The sequence below is a fragment of the Mirounga angustirostris genome, unplaced genomic scaffold (genome assembly GCF_029215605.1).
Source record: "Mirounga angustirostris isolate CCGP_5_RB_7025 unplaced genomic scaffold, mMirAng1.0.hap1 SCAF_9, whole genome shotgun sequence".
NCBI lineage: Eukaryota > Metazoa > Chordata > Mammalia > Carnivora > Phocidae > Mirounga > Mirounga angustirostris.
The window spans coordinates 19,262,798-19,286,312 of NW_026991717.1; the positions used below are offsets into that span (position 1 = coordinate 19,262,798).

General features: G+C 41.0%; 1 protein-coding gene across 2 annotated transcripts in view; it reads left to right on the forward strand.

The window, feature by feature from the left end:
- The first annotated feature begins 175 nt into the window (after positions 1 to 175).
- The window catches only part of ASB7 (ankyrin repeat and SOCS box containing 7), a 45,597-nt gene continuing 22,257 nt past the window's right edge, over positions 176 to 23,515 (forward strand). The window contains exons 1-5 of one of the 2 annotated variants that reach the window (XM_045899521.3): positions 176 to 744; positions 906 to 1,000; positions 6,684 to 6,783; positions 8,259 to 8,377; positions 10,174 to 10,435. In XM_045899521.3, the coding sequence (XP_045755477.1) occupies positions 10,225 to 10,435 (211 nt within the window). In that variant the 5' untranslated portion in view covers positions 176 to 744; positions 906 to 1,000; positions 6,684 to 6,783; positions 8,259 to 8,377; positions 10,174 to 10,224. The remainder of the gene's footprint in view (positions 745 to 905; positions 1,001 to 6,683; positions 6,784 to 8,258; positions 8,378 to 10,173; positions 10,436 to 23,515) is intronic. The other variant, XM_045899520.3, reaches the window with a different exon arrangement.

The window sequence follows — 23,515 nt, forward strand, 5'->3', positions numbered from 1 at the left end:
AGGGGCGGAGCATCGGAAGCCACAGGGGGGAAGCCGAGGGGGAAGTGAGTGAGACCAATCGGAGACGAGTCCCAACCTCGACCGGCACGCCTCCTCTAACTGTCGCGAATGCGCAGACGGCTTTACGGCAGGCGAGGGGTGGGGGCTGCCGGGGGTAAGGAGGAGAGAAGGAAGCAACCAACCAACCAAGTCGCCCCCACCCCCCACCCCCACCCACCCCGGACCTGGTTTACGGCTCCGGGCTCAGGCTCCGATGCGGCCGCTGATTGGCTGCTGAAGGCTTGGTCCCATCCCAGTGACCCCAAAGTGCTGGAGGGAGGGGGCGGGGGTGGCCCAGTGCAAAGTGCATCCCGAAAGCCCCCTGCCTGGAGCCCCCGCGGCTGGCACTTCGGACCCTGTATGACCCGGGACCTCGCTGCCCCGAGACCTGCTGTGTGCCCCCGTAGCCGGGAGCCTCCGGCCCGGAGCGCGGCAGCCCCTGTTCCGAGCCCTCAGACCCGGGCTGCCCCCCCCCTCGAGCCGGGACTTCCTCCCTGCACCCCTGCCCCGAGGCTGCCCGGCGGTCAGGACCGTCGCCCCAGTTCTGCTCGACTGTCCGGATGCTCGCTGGGCTGGGGCCGTGAGGCACCGAGAAGGATCAGGAACACCCGTGTCCGGCCCTGCCTGGAGTGTTTGTTCAATGGAGAAGTTGGTGAGTGTGGAGAAGGCTGAAAGGAGGAAGAGAAGCAGCAGCTGAGGAGACAGGTAAAGTCAGTTACCCCCCCAGGGGAAGGGGGCTGGCTGGGAGAGAGAATCACTGCTTCTTCCTGTCTGCCCTTACCACTCTTCCTTTGCTACCCCTTCCTCAGAGCCCCCTCCTCCTCGCCCCTGGGTCACTGCACCACTCACTGGTTTCTGCTTTCTAGGTTTGAGCTGGCTAGAGGAGACGAGAGAGCAGGGAGGGGTCAAGCCACCCACCAGAGAAGCAGCAGAGAGCCTCTGACCAGCATCCTCTGTAAAGGTAATGAGCCAGACCTCCCCTCCCCCATTGTTTATTCCTGGCCCCTATCTCATTAAGCATTGCTTTATTTTCAGCGTAGTTACCTGGAAATGTAACTCTTTCCTGGCACCCGGTTTCCCAGCAAAACCAAACACTGCCTGTGCCCGATCCTTAAGATTTTAATTAATAACTTCTTTATCTCAGAAATGTATTTTCCCCTTTCTCTCTGTACGTTGCGTTTCCGTGTTCTGCATTATCTTTCGGTACACTGGGCCATTTACCCTGCTCTGAGACTTTGAGACCTTTTTGTAGCTCCCCCCCCCCACCTTACTCTCATAGGAATTTCTCAATTCCTTGTTAATTGCTTGTTAATTCTGAATGACTGTTTTTTAATTAAACCACAATTTTCTGTTTTCCCCTTATGTCTTCCTATCACCTTTCCTCTACCTCTGTCAGAAAATCTTTTGAGTTAACTGACAAGGGTTTGGTAGAGGAAGGTACAGTAATGGCTGAAATTTGTGACTTTTGGAAAATAATGTGACTTTTTTCTAGTGAAAAGTGAATCTGTGTAGCTGGATAGTGTGGATAGTTTGAAAGCAGTGTTGGCCCCTGACGCACTTGAATATAATTAACTCATGTGGCTCTTACGTGCTTCTGTGTGACAGATGTGGATGGATTTTGAAACTGTTATAACGATAAGTAATATTTGTTACACCTTTGATTTTCTAGAAGAACTTACAAAACTTTATACAATATTGTTAATCATTTGGCACTAAGAGTTTGCAAACACAGGAATGTTTTGGTGTGTTTAGAATCTAGGGCTTTATTTTTGCACTCTTCAGAGATAAGATTTTTCATTTCAGAACCCTTACAGATAATTTGTTAGATTGAAATTTAAGTATTTCATTCATGTGATCACATTTCTGCCACTGTATTTTGTTGCTGCCTCTGAAAATGCACTAAAGGTAAGTTTAGGACATTCATGTAGTTCCTAAAGAGGGAATATGATCAGGGAAATTATATAAAAGTTGATTCAGAAATTAGTCAAGTGAATGACTTCTCTGCCGTCCAATAACAGGGGTATAAAGTGACTGGGTAATCTCAGAGTTATTTTAATATCTCAGATTGTTTAGGGAATTTCAGGTACAAAGAAGTACTTAAAATAGCAGAAGTTGTTAGGAAATTTTTGATTTACTCTGTTCCACTGGACTTTCTGCCTTCTACAAAAATAAATTAATGCCTTTCCTGATTCTTTTAATTGCAAAGACATTGCTAAAGATAGTTTCAAGTGCTTTGAGGGTTTGCGTTTTCTTGAGACCTGGAACTGGACACCAAAGGGAGAGTGTATGCTACTGAATGAGACTGAAAATCAGTATCTAGCAGTGACTGTTCCCATGGTGAATATTTAGGGCAGCCTTTATATAGGGTCCACTTCATTTCAGTAAAAGCTAGGCAGAAGTCTATCAAGTTAAAGGCAATTTTATTTTTTTAAATATGCAAATCACCAGAGAGATGCCTAATGATGACTTTAGGAATTTTTTTTTAAATGCTAACATATTTGAAGTACATTTTTAAGGTAAAATTGAATTATGTATTTTCTATTCAGGCCTTCTCACTTAAATATTTTTTCTACTTTAGATGTAACTCTAGCGTGTTTTCATTTGCAAGGGGTGTTATCACCTGAGATGGTAAGAGAGCAGGTCTGTGGCAAGTCAAGCATGGAAGATACAGGAAGGACCCTGCTTTCTCCTGGTTGCCAGCCAGCTCATTCTCATTGCTTAAATAATATTTCATTGATCCCCTCTCTGCTTTTAACAGTTCTTCTAAGATTAGGGAATATATATATAAACTTGTTGGCATCGGTTCCAGATATTAGCATGACTGAGAGTGTTTGGTCTAGGTTATGCTGAACATTTAAAATGTTTAATTTGGGTAATCATTTACTAACATGGACAGTTAGATAGTTTATATTTTTCAACCCGGTAGTTAACTTTGTGTTAATTCTCTTGCCAGGTACATGGGTTTTTACAGAAAAAAAAAAAAAAAAAAAAGGTAAAGAACCTGATTTATTTAATAACCAAATGTAGATTTGTAGTCACATAGGGAGAATAACTGATTTTAACTAAAGATGCATTTTGAGGATGCTGTGGCTTCATAGTTTTGTCTTTATACCTGAAGTGATACCATTCACAATTGCTTAATATTATGCTACATATAATATCTATTTTCTTCGTATTTAACTTTGGTAATGTAGAAATTCATATGATTTGTAAAAAGTCTAAAGTCAGGTAAAGTTTATATAAGCATACCTAATATCAGACTTACAGCCTTTCATTTCATTCCCAACTGAAGACGCTCCCTAAGTAGAGAAAGATTTCCTCCTTTCTTGCAAACTTACTCAGTACTAACTTGAGGCTGCTAAGATGATCATGCCAGACGTGAGTTACTAAGATAATATTGACAAGACCTCCTCCTTTACAGTACTTGTGATTTAATCCTTGAGTTGAGCTTGGATTAAGTGAGTTATACAGTGTCCTCTCTTGCCTCCTCCACATTCCGTGAAAATGGTTGGTTTTTCTGCTGGAAAGGATGAGAATTGTAGATAAGTCGTGCATGATAATACATCCTTGTGTTACACGGAGGCCCAGCAATTTGGAGGAAATATGAATGCCCTTACTTGTTCTAGAACATAAACACCATGCTAACTATGTGGAGTGATACTAAAAAACACTTCTACTTTACTTTGGGTTCCAGGCTCTTGATAATACAAATAGTGCTGGTCAGTGTAGACCTCAGCCGTATGGCACACTTTAGGCCTTGTGTTCCTGCAGCCATCTAGGACCCTTGAGCCAGTGGTTTTTTTTTTTTTTTCCCTCAGAGCCACTATCCTTGGAGTTGCTGATTTTATATTCATACCAGCCTGTATCTCTGTTTGCTCTACAAAGAAATGCTTATTTCCTTTTTTGAGTAGCAAGCTGTTATCTTGTTTCTGGTTGGTGTGAAATCTGAAAGCACAGTTCTAATTTGTATCACTTAATCCAAAAATGTGTGGACTTTTAGTGAAAATAATATGCAAAAAGCCATTAGTGACTAATCATTTATTCCAAAGGAAAGTGGGGACATGTGGCAGATCTGGTGAAAGTTTTATACAATTTTAGACAGGTCTTAAATATATTTTGTTTTATAGTTATTTTACGCTGCGCTCTGTTCTATGAATATAGACTTCTTTTAATTATGTGAAGCAAGAAATTTGGTTTCAACTTAATGCAGTTCACTTGGCATCTTTATGGAATTCAGTGGTAACATTTTAATTCCTACATTTATAGTTTCTAATATGATCAACAGTGTAAAAGCTCAGAGGCCTGGATGGTTTTCTTTTGACACCATGTAGAATAGAAAAAGATGGATTCATAAAATTTAAACACACTATTCAACACACTATCCCATTATCAACACACATTCCCCAAACAATCCCAACACACATTCCCCAAACAATCCCAACACACATTCCCCAAACAATCCCAACACACATTCCCCAAAATGATATACATTGGGGAAGTGGCTCATTTTGATACGTAAATCTGAAGTCTTCCTTGTTTGTATGTTTTTTTCTCTTTTCTGACTGAAACCTGAAATGGAATTTCTAAGATTCCACCCTCAGAATTTTAGTCATTCTGAGTCATTAATTTAAAACAACTCACATTTACATGTATTTCTTTAGAAAATTGCCTCTGTGGCCATATTCTTTCATTTTATAGGTGACTTCTGGGAGCTCTCAGATTTTTGAGCTTCCCCTTGAGGGGAAGTAGACTTTTTTCCAATCTCATCTCCGGACTTCTTCTGTGACTTTTTTTTTTTTTTTTAAGATTTTATTTATTTATTTGACAGAGAGAAAGATAGCAAGAGAGGGAACGCAAGCAGGGGGAGTGGGAGAGGGAGAAGCAGGCTTCCCACAGAGCAGGGAGTACAGTGCAGGGCTCGATCCCAGGACCCTGGGATCGTGACCTGAGCCTAAGGCAGACGCTTAACAACTGAGCCACCCAGGTGCCCTCCTCTGTGATTTTTAATAGACACCTTTAGCGCTGATGGTGTATTTCCTTTTTCAGTTCAGTAGTCTTTTTAAAAAAATTTATTCACGTGTGGATAGCTAAATTCTGTTAAGTGCAAACTCGCATAACACCAAGATAAAATTTATTACTTGTCTCATGCCTTGAACTATTATAATGGATATTTTGGTAATAAGTCATTGCCCTTCATAACTTGAGGGATACAGCTGACAGGAATTATGTTTGCATGGTACGTGTGTCTGTTTTTTCCGGGGAAGACTGAGGCATGTGAAGTGTGCTTTTTTGGTTTAAACCTATGGTTATTATTTATAGCACTTAGTATTGTCAGAAAAGAGAAAAATGATCCTAATATTTCTAGGTGTATTTGATTTAAGTGTGCAGAACTTTTTTTTTTTTAAGATTTTATTTATTTATTTGAGAGAAAGCAAGAGCGAAAGAGAGAGAGCACAGGCGGAAAGAGGGGCAGAGGGAGAGGGAGATGCAGACTCCCCGTGGAGCAGGAAGCCTGACGTGGGGCTCAATCCCAGGACCCCAGGATCATGACCTGAGCTGAAGGCAGACGCTTAACCGACTGAGCCACCCAGGTGCCCCGAGAACTTTCTATTAAAGTTCTACCAAGAGGTAACACCAGTGGCCAAGGCTCAGCAGTGTGCCAAACACGTGTCAGGCACTCAGTGGACTTTCATTTGTCTGACTGAAGGAGTCCATACAGCATTATCACAAGTTACTGTGGTTCGTGCACCTTTCTTGTTGAGAAAAATAGTCACTTCATCTTTTAACCCAGGCTTTTCTTGATATTATTAATAAATTAATACCATTTCATAAATTCTCCTCCACCCCCACCTTGCATGTCCTCCTCCACACATACCCCCCCGCCTCCATGAAAGTGACCATGGGTAGATGGAAGACAGTAAGAACAAGGATTCTTAAAGGCCTGAAACCATGCAGGGCCATCTCCACTTCTCTTGGGAGGCAGGGGATACCAAGGACACCCTTGGAAATAAGGCATCCAGTGGTGTTGATTTTTGAAATGTAGATGTAGCTCATGTAGAAAATAATCACGTGTTCTTTTGTGGAAAATGCTGGAGGCTCATCATTGGAGACCTCAGTTTGCCTTTTTTAAACAGATTTTTTATTTTAGTATAGTTTTAGATTTATAGAAAAATGTGCACAGATAGTACAAAATGTCCACATAGTCCATACCCAGTTTCTGGTAACATCTTCTATTAATAGATGCATTTGTCACAGTTAATGAACCAACAGTGAGCATTATAATTAATTAAAATCCAAATCATATTCAGATTTCCTTAGCTTTTACCTAATACCTTTTTTCTGTTCCAGGATCTCATCTAGGACACCACATTACATTTAGTCATCTTGTCTCCTTAAGTGCTTTTTGGCCGTGACAGTTTCTCAGACTTCCTTGTTTTTGATGGCCTTGACATTTTGAGGAGTACCGGTCAGGTATTTTGTAGAATGCCCCTCATTTGGAATTTGGTATTTTTTCTTACGATTAGACTGAGGTTATGGGCTTGGGAGAGAAAGATCACCAGGGTAAATTGCCATTCTCATCATATCCATACTAATAACATGACTTGGCACTGTTGCTGTTCACTGTGATCACTGGGCTGAGACAGTGTTTTGCAGGTTTCTCACCCTAAAGTTGCTCTTTCCGTCCCTCTCCGTGCTATCCTCATTGGAAGGAAGTCGCTATGCATGGCCCATACTAAAGGAGAGGTGAGTTATGCTCTACCTCCTTGAGGAGGGAGAATCTACACAACTCTTCGGAATTATGCACAGGAGATTTTGTTTCTCCTCCCCTCCGTCAGTCATTTATTCAGCCAGTGATAGCAACATGGGCATATAGGTATTCTATACTTTGGGTTAGAATCCAGTAGTACTTGAATTATCTTGTTCATATTGTTCCATCTTGGCTACTGAGAGCTCTAGTCGTTGGCTCCTGTGTTCTTCTGACATACCCCCATCACTGCATTTCTCTTTGAGCACTTCCTTTTTGGCACAGTGGGATACTCCCGGCTCATCTTGCATATTTCTTTCCTTGCCCCACTCTCAGAATTGGGCATTTTTGTAAGGATAGTTCTGCATTTTTTGTAGCTTGCCTTGTAGGAGTTGTTCTGATCATGTCTCATTCATTTTTTTTTTTTTAGAAACAGTAGGCAGTTTTAAGTCAGATATTATTTCCAAGTGCCTCTTGGCCAACTCCTTGGCCTTCCTTGAAGAAGTTTGACAAGGGAAAAAAAGATATGGGAAAAGGAAAGGGTCCAAGTGGACTCTCCTGATTTGGATGGGTTGGAAATTCTGGTGTGCACCCAGAAGCACCTGTGACTGCCACTCTTCCTGAAAGCATGTCAGGTTACCACGTGGCCCGACCTTCCTGTTTAAGTGACACAGGGCTTAGCACACCCACGCCATGGGGAAGGGGTGGCCGTTTTCCCAGTGAGTAATTCCTAGAGTGATTCTAGTGTAGTGTGTGGAAGTCCCTTAGCATGTGCTTTTAACCTTAGTGGAATTCACAGACCTAGGATTTAATTTACTTAGAGAAAGACCCTTTTTCTTATAGTTGTAGAGAGAATTTTTTCAAAATTCATGTGGGGAAGCTGGCAAGAAATGTTGTTAAATCTTTTAGCTAGTTTGACGTAGGCATAAAGGAATAACAATTTCAAAATGGTTAACATAATGCTTTTTGGGCATATGAAGTACCAGCATTTAAAGACATAATCTCCTTTTAGTTGTCATAGATTCCATTTTGGCCCTGGCCACCCACTGTATTGAATAGACACACGCTTTCATTTTTGTCCTGTTTAGAAAGAGCAAGCGCCTACAGTGTCAGTTAAAAAGTAATTCAGATGAAGCAAGTCTGCTCTGTTGTGAATAGACCAAAAAATAAAAGGAACCTGTGTTTGTATCCAAATTCCAAATGTGTGATTTTTTTTTTTTATTGTCTTTATTCTTTTTCAAAAAACTGTCCTTTTAGGGGGAAAAAAAATTCTGAAAATAAACCATATTCTATACCAGGGTGGAGATTAGCGTAGGTACTATGATGATTTTCTCTAAGAATTGATCTGAGTTCTTTGCTCTGTTAAGTTTATCATAAAGTGCTAAAATTTAAGCCTGTCAAAAGGTAGACTGTGCGGCAACTCTGATTCTTTATTATTGCTAGGAATCTTCCCATAATTGGTATTTGTTTTTAGGTTAAAGCTCATTCACGCTGCAAGCTGGACACACTCTGAGCCTCCTCCTCACAATGCTGTATGTGCACAATGGTTATTAGGCAATCCACATATCAGGAAAAGGGACATTCTTCCATAAGGTAAGTGACTGAGGGTCATTGGTCGTCTGTGCAGTTCTCTTCCTTCAAATCAGCTAATGTATACTAAACACAACTCTTGCTAAAAGAAAATCCAAGTTGGCTTTGATATTGATTGGATCCTGCATAGTAGACCTCATTTAAGTGCCAAGATAATTGTCTCATTAAAAAAAAAAAAAATCTGAAGCTGATTGTTTTGAGCACATAATAATAATTATTAATTTCTTCTAATGGTCTTCAACATCTTCTCTTATAACTCTAAAAATAAGCAAAAACCATCCAAAAGGATTCTCAGTTTTAAAATTTCTAAGACCAGGGACTTGATTTTATAGTGTTGATTGAAAAAGTAGTCAAGTGAAGAGATAAGGGGGAAATCATGTTTATTAAGAAAACAAATAGGAAATTTCTCAATTTAAATTATGTTACTTAATAGTAATACGGAAGAGTTTAAAATAACTATTTTCAATGTACAAAACAACATAAGATATTTGATTTTACTCTAAGATAGGACGATTTGACCTAGTTCAGGCTTAAGTTTACCTTTGTACAATCTATAACGAGAAGTTTTACAAGATAAATTATTATTGGTAACAAGATTATCCCAAGATGTCTAACCTACATAGGAGACCATAATGTCTTTAAAGGACTTTATCACATAATTTTTTATTTTTAGAAATGGAAGCCTACTAATTAGGAGATGAGTCTAATCTATTCCTTAAAATTAGCCCAGATGGAATGGCTTCTTAGAAGCATGTTAGTTTAAGCTTCTGTAAGCTTCTGTAAAGCTTAAAAATGCATTGCAAAAGTTTTTGCATACACATGTGTAAGATGCCACTTTTCACCAATTCAATTTGGACTTTTCTTCTTCACAGGAAGGAGATCTCATTTTATATTGAGTCCACACCTCTTTTGTGACCTATTAGAGAGTGCAGAAATTCAGTATACTCCTTTTGCTTTAAAATGATTTTTTTCATGTGGTGAATCAACAGGTTGTTTCAGTTCTTAACAGTGTTTAAGTATTTTGTGTGCTCTTGGTATTCTGTATGCCTATAGAGTCAAACTTCTGGAAAACGAATTAGAAAAGTGGAAAAGATGTGGCAGAAAAAGGGGGGTGGTTAATAACAAAGTAGGGAGGACAGAAAGAGAAAAAGAAATAAAAGGAAAATACATGTTGTCTTTGCATTTTACTTTAATTCACCCTACCCACTTCCCCTTTCCCTCCCTCCCCAAACCTTTCACCCTTTGGGGCTAAAAATAAAATACTGTTGAAATACTTTTAGGGGACTCACCTAAAAGTTTTTTACTTTTTTTTCTTTAACTACTTCTCATAGTTAAAGGTCTGTAGTCTTCATAGTCTGTGAATTGTCCACTTGATACTCCATATTCACTCACTAATCTGATAGAATCCTTGAAATTGTTTATAACTGTGTGCATTAGGGAACTCAAACTCATCCAATTCTTCCTCTGCTGTCTCCCATTTTCTAGCTGCCCAGCTTCATCTTCCATTATACCTGAAATAATGCTATGTCCATGGGATCTTTGCTTTGAGTTTTCAAAAGACTACAAAAGAACTGATCTATTTCAGCAATTTAGAGCTTTATGCCTGGCTTTTTGTTTGAAATCTTTTATAATCTTAGGGAAATTTGGTCATAACAGATGCATGTTAATTAGTTGTAGTAGGGTGAACTGTCATTACTAAGATTTACATGATTTAACAGTGGAAAATTCTGTACTATTTAACAGACACACCATGAGGAGCCACGTATTCTAAATTTCGTGTATTCTGCTTCCCCTCAAAGGCTGTTCCCTGTGACCTAATGAATCCTTTGTAAAAAGCGGACTCAGCTAGGATGTTACACCACCATTGTCGAAGGAACCCTGAACTCCAGGAAGAATTGCAGATTCAGGCTGCAGTGGCCGCTGGGGATGTTCACACAGTACGGAAGATGCTAGAACAAGGCTATTCTCCCAATGGCCGGGATGCTAATGGCTGGACCCTGCTTCATTTCTCTGCAGCAAGAGGGAAGGAAAGATGTGTTCGAGTATTTCTAGAACATGGAGGTGAGTTTACCGGAAGCAAACCTTTTTTTGCCAAGGGGAAACTTAAATTCTATTTAGTTTAAAATATATGTGCCCATGTATATGAAACATTTAATGCTTCTCGTTGGTTAACACCCAACTTCTTATTCTCTCCTTCGTGAAGATTTGTTGGAATTATGCTGAGTTTTGTTCAAAATCAGATTGTTTAAAAGAGCAGTCTGGTGAATGTGCTTTTCTCCCCCTGTCACTGTAGTTTAAATGCAGCCAGGTTTTCCCAGCAACCCTTCATGTTGCCCAGTTGCTTTTGTTTCAGAAGCAGAAGTGGCTTTGGGACCCAAAATTAGAGAGTTACACAAGTTTCCCCTTTGGTAATTGCTCGTGCAAACAGAGACCTTGCACAGGTCCCTTTAAATATCATGGCCTTAATAGTAGCCTGTCTTTTTTTTTTTTTAAAAAGATTTTATTTATTTATTTGACAGAGAGATAGCGAGAGCAGGAACACAAGCAGGAGGAGTGGGAGAGGGAGAAGCAGGCCTCCCGCCGAGCAGGGAGCCCGATATATGGGGCTCGATCCCAGGACCCTGGGATCATGACCTGAGCCGAAGGCAGACGCTTAACGACTGAGCCACCCAGGTGCCCCAGTAGCCTGTCTTTTGAATTTATCTCTTTTAAAAAAACTTTTGGATGATTTCTTTTATTGCTGTTTTAGAGCTCTTGCCTTTTCCAGAATTGTACATAGTTTCTGAAGACAGGTTACCTGAGGTCTCATTCTGTATACATACACACAATTGGAAACCACCTTGGACATTCTATATGCTTTTGCTTCGAAAAACTGCCCATTCCCATAGTTAATTTCCATAATTAACAATAACTCATAATTGCCCTAAACTAGTTTACTTTTTTCCCAGTTGAATTTCTACTTATTTTCTTTTCCAGAGATGGACTATATGTATTTTATCATTTGTACCCATTTGATCTTTGTAATGATGGCGTAAGCAGCAGAATTGGGACTCAAGTTCTACACGCACCCTTCTGGAGCCTGAATTGCTCTTTGACAATCAGTTAGTTTCATTTTTAAGGTGTACTGTGTTACAAGACTAGTCAAACGGGTAAACCGCCTTGAAGTACAGAAAACTCTAGAAACCCCAGGGCTCTGGTGAGGGTTGTGTGAATCATGCGAAGCTAGGAATATGAAGGCTATGAGCAGAAACTAATTGCAGGGCACTGCTAAGCCTGAGACTGAGTCTTCACACATCCCAGGGGCCCTGTAATAGGAACTGGATCCCCGGAACAGTGGACTGTGGACAGGGCCCAGCCATTCCCTGTCCCATGCCGCTCTCCAGCCCTCCTGTTCCTCTTGCTCCTACCTCATTTCACCTTAAACCTGGGAAAGCTCACTTCCAAAGTTAATGAAGGGAAAATGGAAGGGGAACTGGAGAAAGATTGGAAAAAACTGAAGGGTGGGGTGTAGGATCAGAACACTTGGGGCGCCTGGGTGGCTCAGTCGTTAGGCGTCTGCCTTCGGCTCGGGTCATGATCCCAGGGTCCTGGGATCGAGCCCCGCATTGGGCTCTCTGCTCAGCGGGAAGCCTGCTTCTCCTTCTCCCACTCCCCCTGCTTGTGTTCCTGCTTTCACTCTCTCTCTGTCAAATAAATAAATAAAATCTTTAAAAAAAAAAAGAACACTTAAAATTCTGGCAGTGCTTACCAAGATCAGAGTTTGCAGTTTTAATCCGACCTAGTCCTGTTACTTTCTGCTGCCACAGCCTTGCTTTTAAAAAATTAACTAAAAAAAAAAAAAAAAAGTGCAATTACTCGGGTAATATTGTCTCCTTAAATAAAACAATTTTCAGATAAATTACAAATAAAGCTAAAGACCCCTTTGTCCAACTCCCAGTCCTTTCTGCCTGTCCCCTCTCAGAAGTAACCATAGGTAGGAGTTTGGGATCATTTCCTGACACTATTACTTGTACTCATAGACAATATGTCATATTGTGTTGTGTGTGGTTTTAGAACATGCATGATATCATATTGACCATATTTTCCTACAGTTGTTTTTCACTCAACTATAGAACTTAAGTTTTTTTGTTTTTGTTTTTGTCTTTGTTTTTTAATATCAGGGGTTGGCAACCTTTTTCTGTAAAAGGCCAGATAGTAAATATTTTAGGCTTTGCAAACCCTAGTGTCTCTGTCATAATTACTCAACTCTGCTTTTGTAGCATGAAAGCAGCCATAGACAATTTGGAAACGAAGGAGTGTGTCTGTGTGCCAATAAAACTTTATAAAAACCAGTGGTGGACCAAATTTGGCCTGTGGGCCTTAGTTTACTGAACCCTGTTTCTCACTCACCGTCCCCTCTGTGTGGCTGTGGGGGTGTGCACGCGTGTATATATGTGCGTGTGTGTGTAGATATTTTTTAATAGCTTTTATTGAGGTAGAATTCCTGTGCCTTACAAGTCACCCATTTAAAATGTGCATACAGTTCAGTGGCTTTTAGTGTATTTATAGAGTTGGCCATCCATCACCACAAGTTATTTTAGAACATTTTCATTACCCGAAAAAAACCCTGTGCCTGTTTTATATTAATGTAGATTTACTCTGTTCTTTTTAGCTGCTAAATATAATATTTACTAGTATGGGCATACTATTATTTGTTAAAATCATTCTGTTTTTTTTCTTTTTTTTTTTTTGAGAATGGCAGGAGATTTTATTTGTTGAGAACATAATATGTACATATATGTGGTTAAAAACCAAATGAAAGGTATTCTGGACTGTTCAACGAGGGGAAAATGCCTTTAGTGCCCGTCCCTTAGTCCCTTTCCCAGAGGCAGTCCCTCTTCCTGGTTTCTTTTGTGTCACTGCAGAGATAATCTGTGTACATAGGTGTACATAATTTTCCATCTTCCATCTTCTAGCCTGCTCCTTTTTCGTTAATAGTCTCTTCTGCATCTTGATTTTTTCACGGAGCAGTTTAGCTGGGTGAGAGTTTCTTGTCACTGTACTGACACGTTCAGATTCCGTTGCATGGATGTAATTTCTTTAAACTTATACTGCATTGTTGGACATTTTTATTTTTCATTTTTCTGCTCCTAGAAACTGTATTACAGAGAATGTCTTTGAATCATTTTTTTTAACATATGTGAGAGTTTATCTCTTGTATAATTCCTGAAGCGTAACTGCCAAATCAAAGGCATGTTACATATATATATATATTTTTTTTTTTTTTTGGTAGCTTTTTGACAGATTGTCCTCTAAAGGTTAGGATGGCTCTGTCCTTACTGATCGAGTGGGATAGTGCCTGTTCTCTCACCTTTGTCAGGAATCTGTCACCAGATGGTTTGCTCTTCCTCTGTGTGATTTGCTGGCCTCTCTCTCTTTTTTGTCCCCGAATGACATTTGAGTAACAAAACATTGCACGACTGGGCTACTTTGCTGGTCCTTTTCTTATTGATTTGTAGGAATTGTTCACATATCCTTCTTTGTTAGATCTACGTGGCACAGTTCTCTCTCAGTTTTTAGCTTTTTCACATTTCTGAGGTCATGTTTGTATGCTGTTGGGCAGAAGCCTGCATTTTAACGTAGGTGAATTTTATTTTTCTTTCGCCTTATGGCTTGTGCTTTTTGTTTTTTTAAAAGATTTTTATTTATTTGAGAGAGAGAGAGCATGAGAGGGGGGAGGGTCAGAGGGAGAAGCAGACCCCTCACTGAGCAGGGAGCCTGATGCGGGACTCGATCCCGGGACTCCAGTGTCATGACCTGAGCCGAAGGCAGCCGCTTAACCAACTGAGCCACCCAGGCTCCCTAGTTTGTGCTTTTTTATACCTTGTATATCATACCCAAAGGTCATTATTTGCCTGTATTTTCTTCTAAAAAGTTTTGTGGTGTTTAGGTCCTTAATCTATCCAGAATTGGTTTTGGTGTGTAGTAGGAGATGGTCAGGTACAATTTCATATTTTTTCCCCATAAAGGTAGCCTAAATCTTTCCTTCTGTCCCCATTGCTATGTCATTCCAACTCAAATATAAAGTCTTCATGTGTGTGTGGTTACACTGAGTCTAGCGTCTGTTGGTGGAACCCTGAGTCCCTGTAATACTGTTGTAATTAATATCGTTCTATGATAAGTTTTGATTTCCTGGAGGACGGGGGTGGGGGGAGGGCGTCAAATCTCCTCTTCTTGTTCTTTAAGGATGTTTTGGCCAGTCTTAGCCCTTTACATTTTCGTATAATATTTTAAAACAACAGAATTAAGTATTTTGGAGAAGCCGCTCATTGGTTCTTGAATAGTACCACCTTTTACTCGTTCCTATTACCGTAGCAGAATTAGGAGGTTGGGGTGTATTTTTTTCCTAGCAGGTTATGTATCAACTTGGAAACGTTAACAGGAGAAGGAACTTCCTCCTCCCTTGTCCCCTTGGTCACACGTAATGCTTCGGGGTGCTCTGTGTTTGGTCTAAGCCTGCCTTCTGACCTCGAGCCCAGTGTGTCCAACTGCTGGTTAAGACTGTACCTTCATGGCTCACACCACAGCCTGTTAGGCCAGCAATTTAGAAATCACTCTTGACTTTCTTCCCCCTAAATAGTTGCCAGATCTCCTGTCTTTTCCTCGGAGGCACTGCCCTACCTCTAGGGAAGGGAACCTTGTCCCTCACCAGGACCATGATGCTCTTCTCCATCTCTGCTTCCAATCTTGACCCCCTCCCAGCCAGTCTCCGAACAGAGTGATCTGTGATAAAAAATGAAAATTCAGGTATTTCCTTTTTAAAATCCATCCCTGAAAGTTTTCCACTTCTCTTAGGGTAATAGTCAAAGCCCTCCCTGTGACTTCCTTGGCCTGGCAATGTCTGGCCCCCCCTGCAGTATCTTTCCAGCTTCATCTTTGAGCCGCAGCCTTGCTGTGTTCATTCACGTTCACTGAGCTCCGAGGCTTTTGTGCAGGACCTGCTGGGTCCCCCAGCTCACCCCACTGCTGCCACCCTCCCCTCATTCACCCCCACTGCTCTGTCACACCCCTTTCTCAGGGAAATCTCTTGCCATCCGGACTTGTTATGGGATATTATTCTCTGTACCTTTTTATTGCAGCTCCTATGCTGATGATTTATTCTTATAGTATTCTGTTTAACTCCTGTTCGTCTGGAGCTTCCTGAGGGCAGAACCCATACCCAGTTTATTCTCAGTGAGAGAGCGAGGAGACAAATGTCAGCTATCTAAAAGAATTGCTTCTCTGCCTTAAGGAGATAAGACTAATAATCCTTTCTTGAAAAATAGTGATTGAACATGGGCCAGCCTTGTGGTGGGATCAGAAGAGTGCTTGACTTCATCACGACTGCTCTTTTCCTGAAACCACAGTTTCTTCAAGAGCTTGAAAATTTCCAGTCAGATTGGCCCCCTCCTCCTAATAAGCTTCTTTTATGATGGATATTAAGGTGAAATGAAGTCAGATTCAAAAGGATAAGTGAGCAAAATAACCCACAGGAAACAAAGGTTCACTTCCTCCCCTTACTGCCCCCCCATTCCATGAGAGTGGAGAGAAGATTCATATAGATTGATGAAGTGGCCAGTTGGTCCTCTATAAATCACTTATTCATATATTGAGTCAGAAAATATTTATTGAGCACCTACCATATGCCAGGCTCTGGGCCAGGCACTGAGATACAGAATGAGCAAACATTGTGCTAGCCGTCTGGCACTTCATAGATTAGTGGGGTGGATAGATTTATAGCCAGCATTTATTGAGCACTTAATACTAGTGTAATTCTTCACAGCCATTCTGTGAGGGTCAGCAGTAGTTTTTCCATTGAGAAAACTGAGCCAAGGGATGGGAAGTAATTTGCCCAAGACCATTCACCCCATAAACACTGGAGCTAGGGTTCAGACCCATGGTCTTAACCGTGATTGTGTATGGCCTATAAGGAGACAAGGCAGTTCCAGCAGAGCAGCCTAAGTGCCACGTATAAAAGGGTTCCCACTGTTGCAGGGGTGGAGGTGGGGGCAGCGGTGAAGGAGGTTTCCTAGAGAAAGCATGGTTTGACTTGAGAGCTTGAAAGGCGAGGCAGGGATGGGGCACTGGAAGGATAGAGATGTGGGCTTATTGGAAATACATAGGACACTGAGTGTGAAGGGTAGAAGAAGAAAGGGAGCACATTTGGTTTTAGGAACTGAGAAAAGTTCAGTACAATTAGAGCATATCCAAAATTGAGTCTAGGGACCGTGGTGAGCCATTGACAGGAGCGGTGGAGACAGATTTGTGTTTTAGCAAGCTTACTGGTGGGCTCTTAGGGAAAGAGCCTGAGGCCTCAGGCAAGAGCAGGTGGGTTCTTGCTGCCTGATCAGGACTGTGGTCTCACTTCCCTACACCCCACCCTAAACACATAATTTATTGAGCACCTGCTATGTGTCAGGCACCGTTCTGAGGGCTGGAACACAGCGACACATAAAGTCCCTGCTGTCATGGCACTTAATTTCTAAGTGGAGGAAATTGACAGTGAAGTGTGCAACGTCAGGTGGGGATGAGCACAGTGAGGAAAGATGAAGCAGGGAAGGGATAAAGAGGTACAGGATTTTGTTTTAATTGAGGTGTTTAGGGAAGGCTTCTGATGTGCCCTTGGAGTTGAGCCCTGAAAGAAAGGAAGACCCAACCAACTGTGAGACTATCTGGGATAAAAATGTTAAAGGTAAAGGGAACAGGCAAGTGCTGCACACAGTCTGGGATGGGAACGTACTTTGCACTTTGAAGAAAAAGCTGGGAGGATGACAGCAAGAGCAGAGCAACGGAAGAGAGGGCTGACCGGGTTAGAGAGACCATCTGATCAGCTGACGTGGTCCATAGATCCTTGAAGGTTCAAAAGACTTTGGACTTTGTTCCGACTGAGAATGGAAAACCATCGCAGGCTTCTCAACTGAAGAATGAGGAGACCTTACTGAAGGGCTCACTCTGGCTTGAGGAAGCTAGAGTGTAGAGGGGCAAAGGATAAACGGGAAGACGTGTCAGGAAGCTTTGGAATAGTCCAGGCGAGAGATGCGAGTGGCTCAGTTTAGACAGTAGCAGTTCTGTGTTGAGAAGTGGTCAGATTCTGGATAGGCTTTGAAAGGGGAGCCAACAGGCTTTGCGGATAGATCGATTGGACATGCAGTGGCAGGGAATGGGAATCAAGATAACGGACGTTTGGGGTCTGAGGGAGAAAAAAGGTTGCCGTTGGTTGAAGGAGCAGGGGAAAGTTAACAAAATGCAATTAACAACAACAATAACAACAAAGCAGGACAGAGATGTTTAGTAAGACCACTCACCACTGTTAAATCTGCATAGTAAAACCGCCAATGAGTGGTCACTAACATGGCACTAACAAAACTCACAGATAACAGGCCACGAGTGATGGTGCTGGGGCGCCCGCGGTGTGACCCCCGGGGAAGCCTGGTCAGGGAGTGGCTGGGTGAAGCCACACTGGTTGCCCCTGTGGGAGGAACCCAGTTTCAGTGAGAAAATGAGCGAGTTTGACTTGGTTAGCTGATACTGTCTATATTCCAAAAACAGGGAAAGCATTAAAAAGGGAGGCTCTCTTTCTGGTTTAAACTTGGGCCATCCATAGTGGCTATTTATGTTTCCATGAAATTTAAAACTTCAGTGCTGCAGTCAGAGTAGCCATGTTTCAGGGGCTCAGTAGCTACATGTTAACCAGTAGCTACCATGGTAGACTGCACAGATGTGAAACATAAGCTTGTGCAGATGAATTACATTTTGCTGCTCTGCAGGCTGCCTTGGAGATGTAGCAGGCTCTGTTCCAGACTGAAGCAATAAAGTGAATAGCGCAGTAAAGCAAGTCAGTGAATTTTTGGTTTTCCCAGTGCGTATAAGAATTATGTTTACACTATATTGTAGTCTGTTAAGGGTGCAATAGCATTATGTTAAAAAAGTAATACATACCTTTCTTTTTAAAGATTTATTTACGGGCGCCTGGGTGGCTCAGTCGTGAAGCGTCGGCTCAGGTCCTGGTCCCAGGGTCCTGGGATCAAGCCCCACATCAGGCTCCCTGCTCATTGGGAAGCCTGCTTCTCCCTCTCTCACTCCCCCTGCTTGTGTCCCTGCTCTTGCTATCTCTCTCTGTGTGTCAAATAAATAAAATCTTAAGAAAAAAACCAAGATTTATTTATTTATTTTAGAGAGAGAATGCAGGCCAGCAGGGGAAGGGGCAGAAGGAGAGGGAGAGAATCTCCAGTAGACTCCCTGCGGAGCACAGAGCCCAACACGGGCCTCGGTCTCATGACCCTGAGATCATGACCTGAGCCAAAATCAAGAGTCAGACACTTAACCGACTGAGCCACTGAGGCGCACGTGTATGTATGTATATACATAAACATATATTTATGTATATCTTACTTAGAAAAGACTATTGCTAAATGCTAATACCATCATGGGAGCTTTCAACCAGTCCTAATCTTTTTGCTGGTGGAGGGTCTTGCCTCAATGCTGATGGCCTCCCACTTATCAGGGTGGTGTTGTGAAGGTTGGGGTGGCTGTGGCGATTTCTTAAAATAAGACAGCAGTGAAGTTTGCCACATCGATTGCCTCTTCCTTTCACGAACCATTTCTCTGTAGCATGTGATGCTGCTTGATAGCATTTTACCCACAGTAGAACTTTCGAAATTGGAGTCGGTCCTCTCACACCCTGCAGCTGCTTTATCAACTAAGTTTATGTCACGTTCTAACTCCTTGGCTGTCATTTCAACGGTCTTCACAGCATGTTCACCAGGAGTAGATCCCATCTCAAGAAACCACTTTCTTTGCTCATCCCTAAGAAGCAACTCTTCATTCATTTACGTTTGGTCATGAGATGGCAGCAGGTCGGTCCCATCTTCAGGCCCCACTTCTCATTCTAGTTCTGCTGTTTCCACGACATCTCTAGTTATGTACTCCACTGAGGTCTTGAACTCCTCGAAGTCATCCGTGAGGGTTGGAATCAACTTGTTCCAAACTCCTGTTCTTGATACTTTGACCTTTTCCTGTGAGTCACAAATGTCTTTAGTGCCATATACAATGATGAATCCTTTCTGGAAGGTTTTCAGTTTACTTTGCCTAGGTCCAGCAGAGGAGTCACTGTGTATGGCAGCTAGAGCCTTACGTAGATATTTCTTAAATAATAAGACTTAATTACTTCTTGATCCATCTGCTGCAGAATGGAGGAGGTCGTGTCAGCAGGCAGGAAGACAACTGTCCGTCTCCATCAGAGCTCTTGGGTGACCAGCTATATTGTCAACAAGCAGTAACATTTTGAAAGGAATCTTTTTTTTTTTTTTCCTGAGCAGTAAGTGTCAACAGTAGGCTTAAAATAGTCTGTAAACCCTGTTGTAAACAGATGTACTGTCATCCAGGCTTTGTTGTTCTCTTTATAGAGCATAGGCAGAGTAGAGTTAGCATGATTTTTAAGGCTCTAAGATTTTTGAAATGGTGAATGAGCACGGGCTTCTACTTAGTCAGCAGCTGCATTAGCCCCTAACAAGAGTTGGCCTGTCTTTTGAAGCTTTGAAGCCAGGCATTGACTTCTCCTCTCTAGCTATGTTAAGTCCTCAATGGTATCTTCTTTCAGTAGAAGGCAGTTTTGTTGACACTGACAATCTACTGTTTAGTGTCTTCCCCTTCATTAACCACCTGAGCCAGATCTTCTGGATAACTGGTTGCAGCTTCTCCATCAGCACCTGCTGCTTCGCCTTGCGCTTTGATGTTATGGAGACGGCCTCTTTCCTTAAACCTCATGAACCCACCTCTGCTGGCTTCGAACTTTCCTTCTGCAGCTTCCCCACTTCCCTCAGCCTTCGCAGAATTGAAGAGAGTGAGGGCCTGGCTCTGGACTAGGCTTTGGCTTAAGGGAATGTTGTGGCTGGTGTGGTCTTCTATCCAGACCTCTGAAATGTTCTCCATATCAGCAGTAAGGCTGTTTTGCTTTCTGATCATTCGTGCGTTCACTGGAGCAGTACTTTTAATTTCCTTTGAGAACTTTTCCTTTGCGTTCACAGCTTGGCTGTTTAGCACCAGAGGCCTAGCTTTCAGCCCATCTGGACTTTCAGCACACCTTCCTCACTAAGCTTAATCATTTCTGGCTTTTGATTTAAAGTCAGAGACACATGACTCTTCCTTTCACTTGAAGATTTAGAGGCCATTGTAGGGTTATTAATTGGCCTAACTTCAGTATTGTTATGTCTCAAGGAATCGGGAAGCTTGAGGAGAGGGGGAGAGATGGGATAATGGCCGGTCATTATTGCTTAAGTTTCACTTCTTATGTGGGTACAGTTCATTGTGCCCCCAAACCATTACAATAGTAACATCAAAGATCACTGGTAACAGATCACCAGAATAAATAGAACAATATGAAAAGGTTTGAAATACTGTGAGAGTAACTCACATATGGCACAGAGGCATGAAGTGAGCAGATAACTGTTGGTAAATGGTGCCAATAGACTTGCTCGATGATGCAGGTTGCCACACACCTTCCATTTGTAAAAAGTGCAATAAAGCATAGCACAGTCAAACAAGGTATACCTGTGCTTTCAGACATCATGCTTTGAAGCGAACACTTAGGGTTTTATAATGCCCAGAAATAATAGAGTTTCTAAACACAAATGTAATGCATATAATAGTACCTCAGTACAAATCCTGATAATCTTTCTGACCAGGTTAGTATGCTGTTAAAGTTATGCAGAGGAGTCTGTATTATAATAGTGGGAATCATAAAAATCCCATTATTATTATCCTCTTCATTGTCCCATTTGGAATCACTCTAAAAATTCTAAGATTGTTTTAAGAAAATAACATTAAGACATTTTAAGAAAATAACATTAAGAGACCTATCTTAGGTATGTTTATCTTCAGATTCAGTGTTCATGTAACTGACCTGAAAGGCAGTCAGCTGAAGCTCTAGAAGTTAAATCCATAGAGCAAATCCCCATAGGAACCTGAGAAGAGCATCTCAGGGTTCCTCTTGATACAGTAGGTAAAATCCTTGTGGAGAAACACATGAAAGTAAGTTAGGGAGATAAGGGATAAATCAAAGAAATCAGTAGCAGTGTGGTGAGAAATTATTTTTAGCTTTTCAAAAATGAAAGATTTTGCAAATGATATCCCAAGTGTGATAAAACAGAAATGTTAATGGTAGGAATTTATGAAAGCACTTGTAGAAAGCAGTTTAGAAGCATATATTAGATCCTTAGAATTGGGAGATCTTTTTGTCCAATAAATTGTCTTCTAATTAATTTATTCTAAGAAATCCATCCTTAATGAAGGAATTTTTTCTCTCTGAAAATTTCACCCCTCATTTCACATAATTTTTAAAATTTTCATGCCCAAACATAGAGAAAAGATTATATTATTAGACTATGATTACAATTACTTGTAATTTTTTAAAAGGTGTAGAAGAAAAGCTGCAAGGCTACCATCAGTGTTGAGAGTAGTTATCAGGGAATGCTGTTCTGGTTTTTTTTTTTGCACTGCTGCTTTACTAAATTTGCAGTTTTTCATTAATGAAAAAATGGTTTCTGGGCGAAATCCTGTTTGGAGACATTATACCATTTTACCTTCCAGCTTTTTATTCTGTGGTGAATTATTAGCAAAGTTTTAGGTGTTCATCTAGTTTGCTTTCCTCCATCACTGTTGCCTCTCTTTCCTGTGTTAATACTTACAACATGAAGCATAACTATGTTTTAGACCTCCAAGCAATGTCTGTTCCTGTGCAACTTAGCTAATTGCATTTGGTGCTTCCCAAAACTTTTTAGAGTAATCACATGTAGGGGTGCCTGGGTGACTCAGTTGTTAAACGTCTTCCTTTGGCTCAGGTCATGATCCCAGGGTCCTGGGATCAAGTCCCTGGGATCAAGCCCCGCATCGAGCTCCCTGCTCCACGGGAAGCCTGCTTCTCCCTCTCCCGCTCCCCCTGCTTGTGTTCCCTCTCTAGTTGTCTCTCTGTGTCAAATAAATAAATAAAATCTTAAAAAAAAAAGAGTAATCACATGTATAGTGAACTAGAGTATGGTACTTATACCTGTATTTTCCTGATTTTAGAATTTTCCTTTTAAATGCAAATGGGATGCATATAATATAATAGTACATTTGTATAAATCCTGATTATGATTTTAATCAGGTTAGTGTACATTCCAATCCTTAGACCAACCAGTAAAACAAACAAAAAAACCAACAATGCAAAGATGTGTAGCTAAAAAGTCAATAGAGACATTAAAATGGAATGCTAAAAAATGGCCTAATAGTACAAAAAAGGCAGTAAAGAAGGGGCACAATAGAGGAAACAAATGGAAAACAAATAATAAAATGGTAAATCTAAAATCAGATATAGCAATAATTATATTAAACATTAATGGACAAAACACTCCAGTTAAAAGCTAGAAATTGTCTAAAAGGAGTAGACAAGACTCAATTATATGCTGCCTGCAAGAGATGTGCTTTAAGTACAGAGAGACAGATAGGTTGAAAGTAGAAAAATGGATAAAGATATACCATGCAAATGATAATTAAGTGAAGGCCAGAGTGGCTATGTTAATAACATAAAATCTATCTTAAGACATATACTATTACCAGAACTAAAGAAAGACAGTGACAGATGGGACAGTTCATCAGGGTTAGGGGTTTATAATGCCCAGAAATATTAGAGAGGAGGTTGATCATAGAATGTGTACCCAATAAGAGAGCCCAATTTGAGGCAAAAATTTGATAAAGGGAAAAGTGGACAGTTTCACAATCACAGTTGAAAATTTTAACATCTCTCAGCAGTTGATAGAACAACTAGATAAAGAAATCAATAACTAGAGAAAAATCTGAAAAATATCAAGCTCATTGACTTAATTGATATTTTTGAAAATTGCACCCAGCACCTTCAGAATATACATTTTTTTTTTCATGTGTACGTGATAGGACACCAGGATAAACTGTATGCTGGCAATAAAGTCTCAGTAGATTTTATGAAATTATAAGAATATGTTCTCTGACTATCATGGAATTTTATTAGAATATCTAGGACAGCCTCAGATGTTTGGAAATTAAACAGTGTTTTGAACTGAATGCTACTGAAAGTCCACTATATCAAAATTTATGGGATGTATTAGAGTG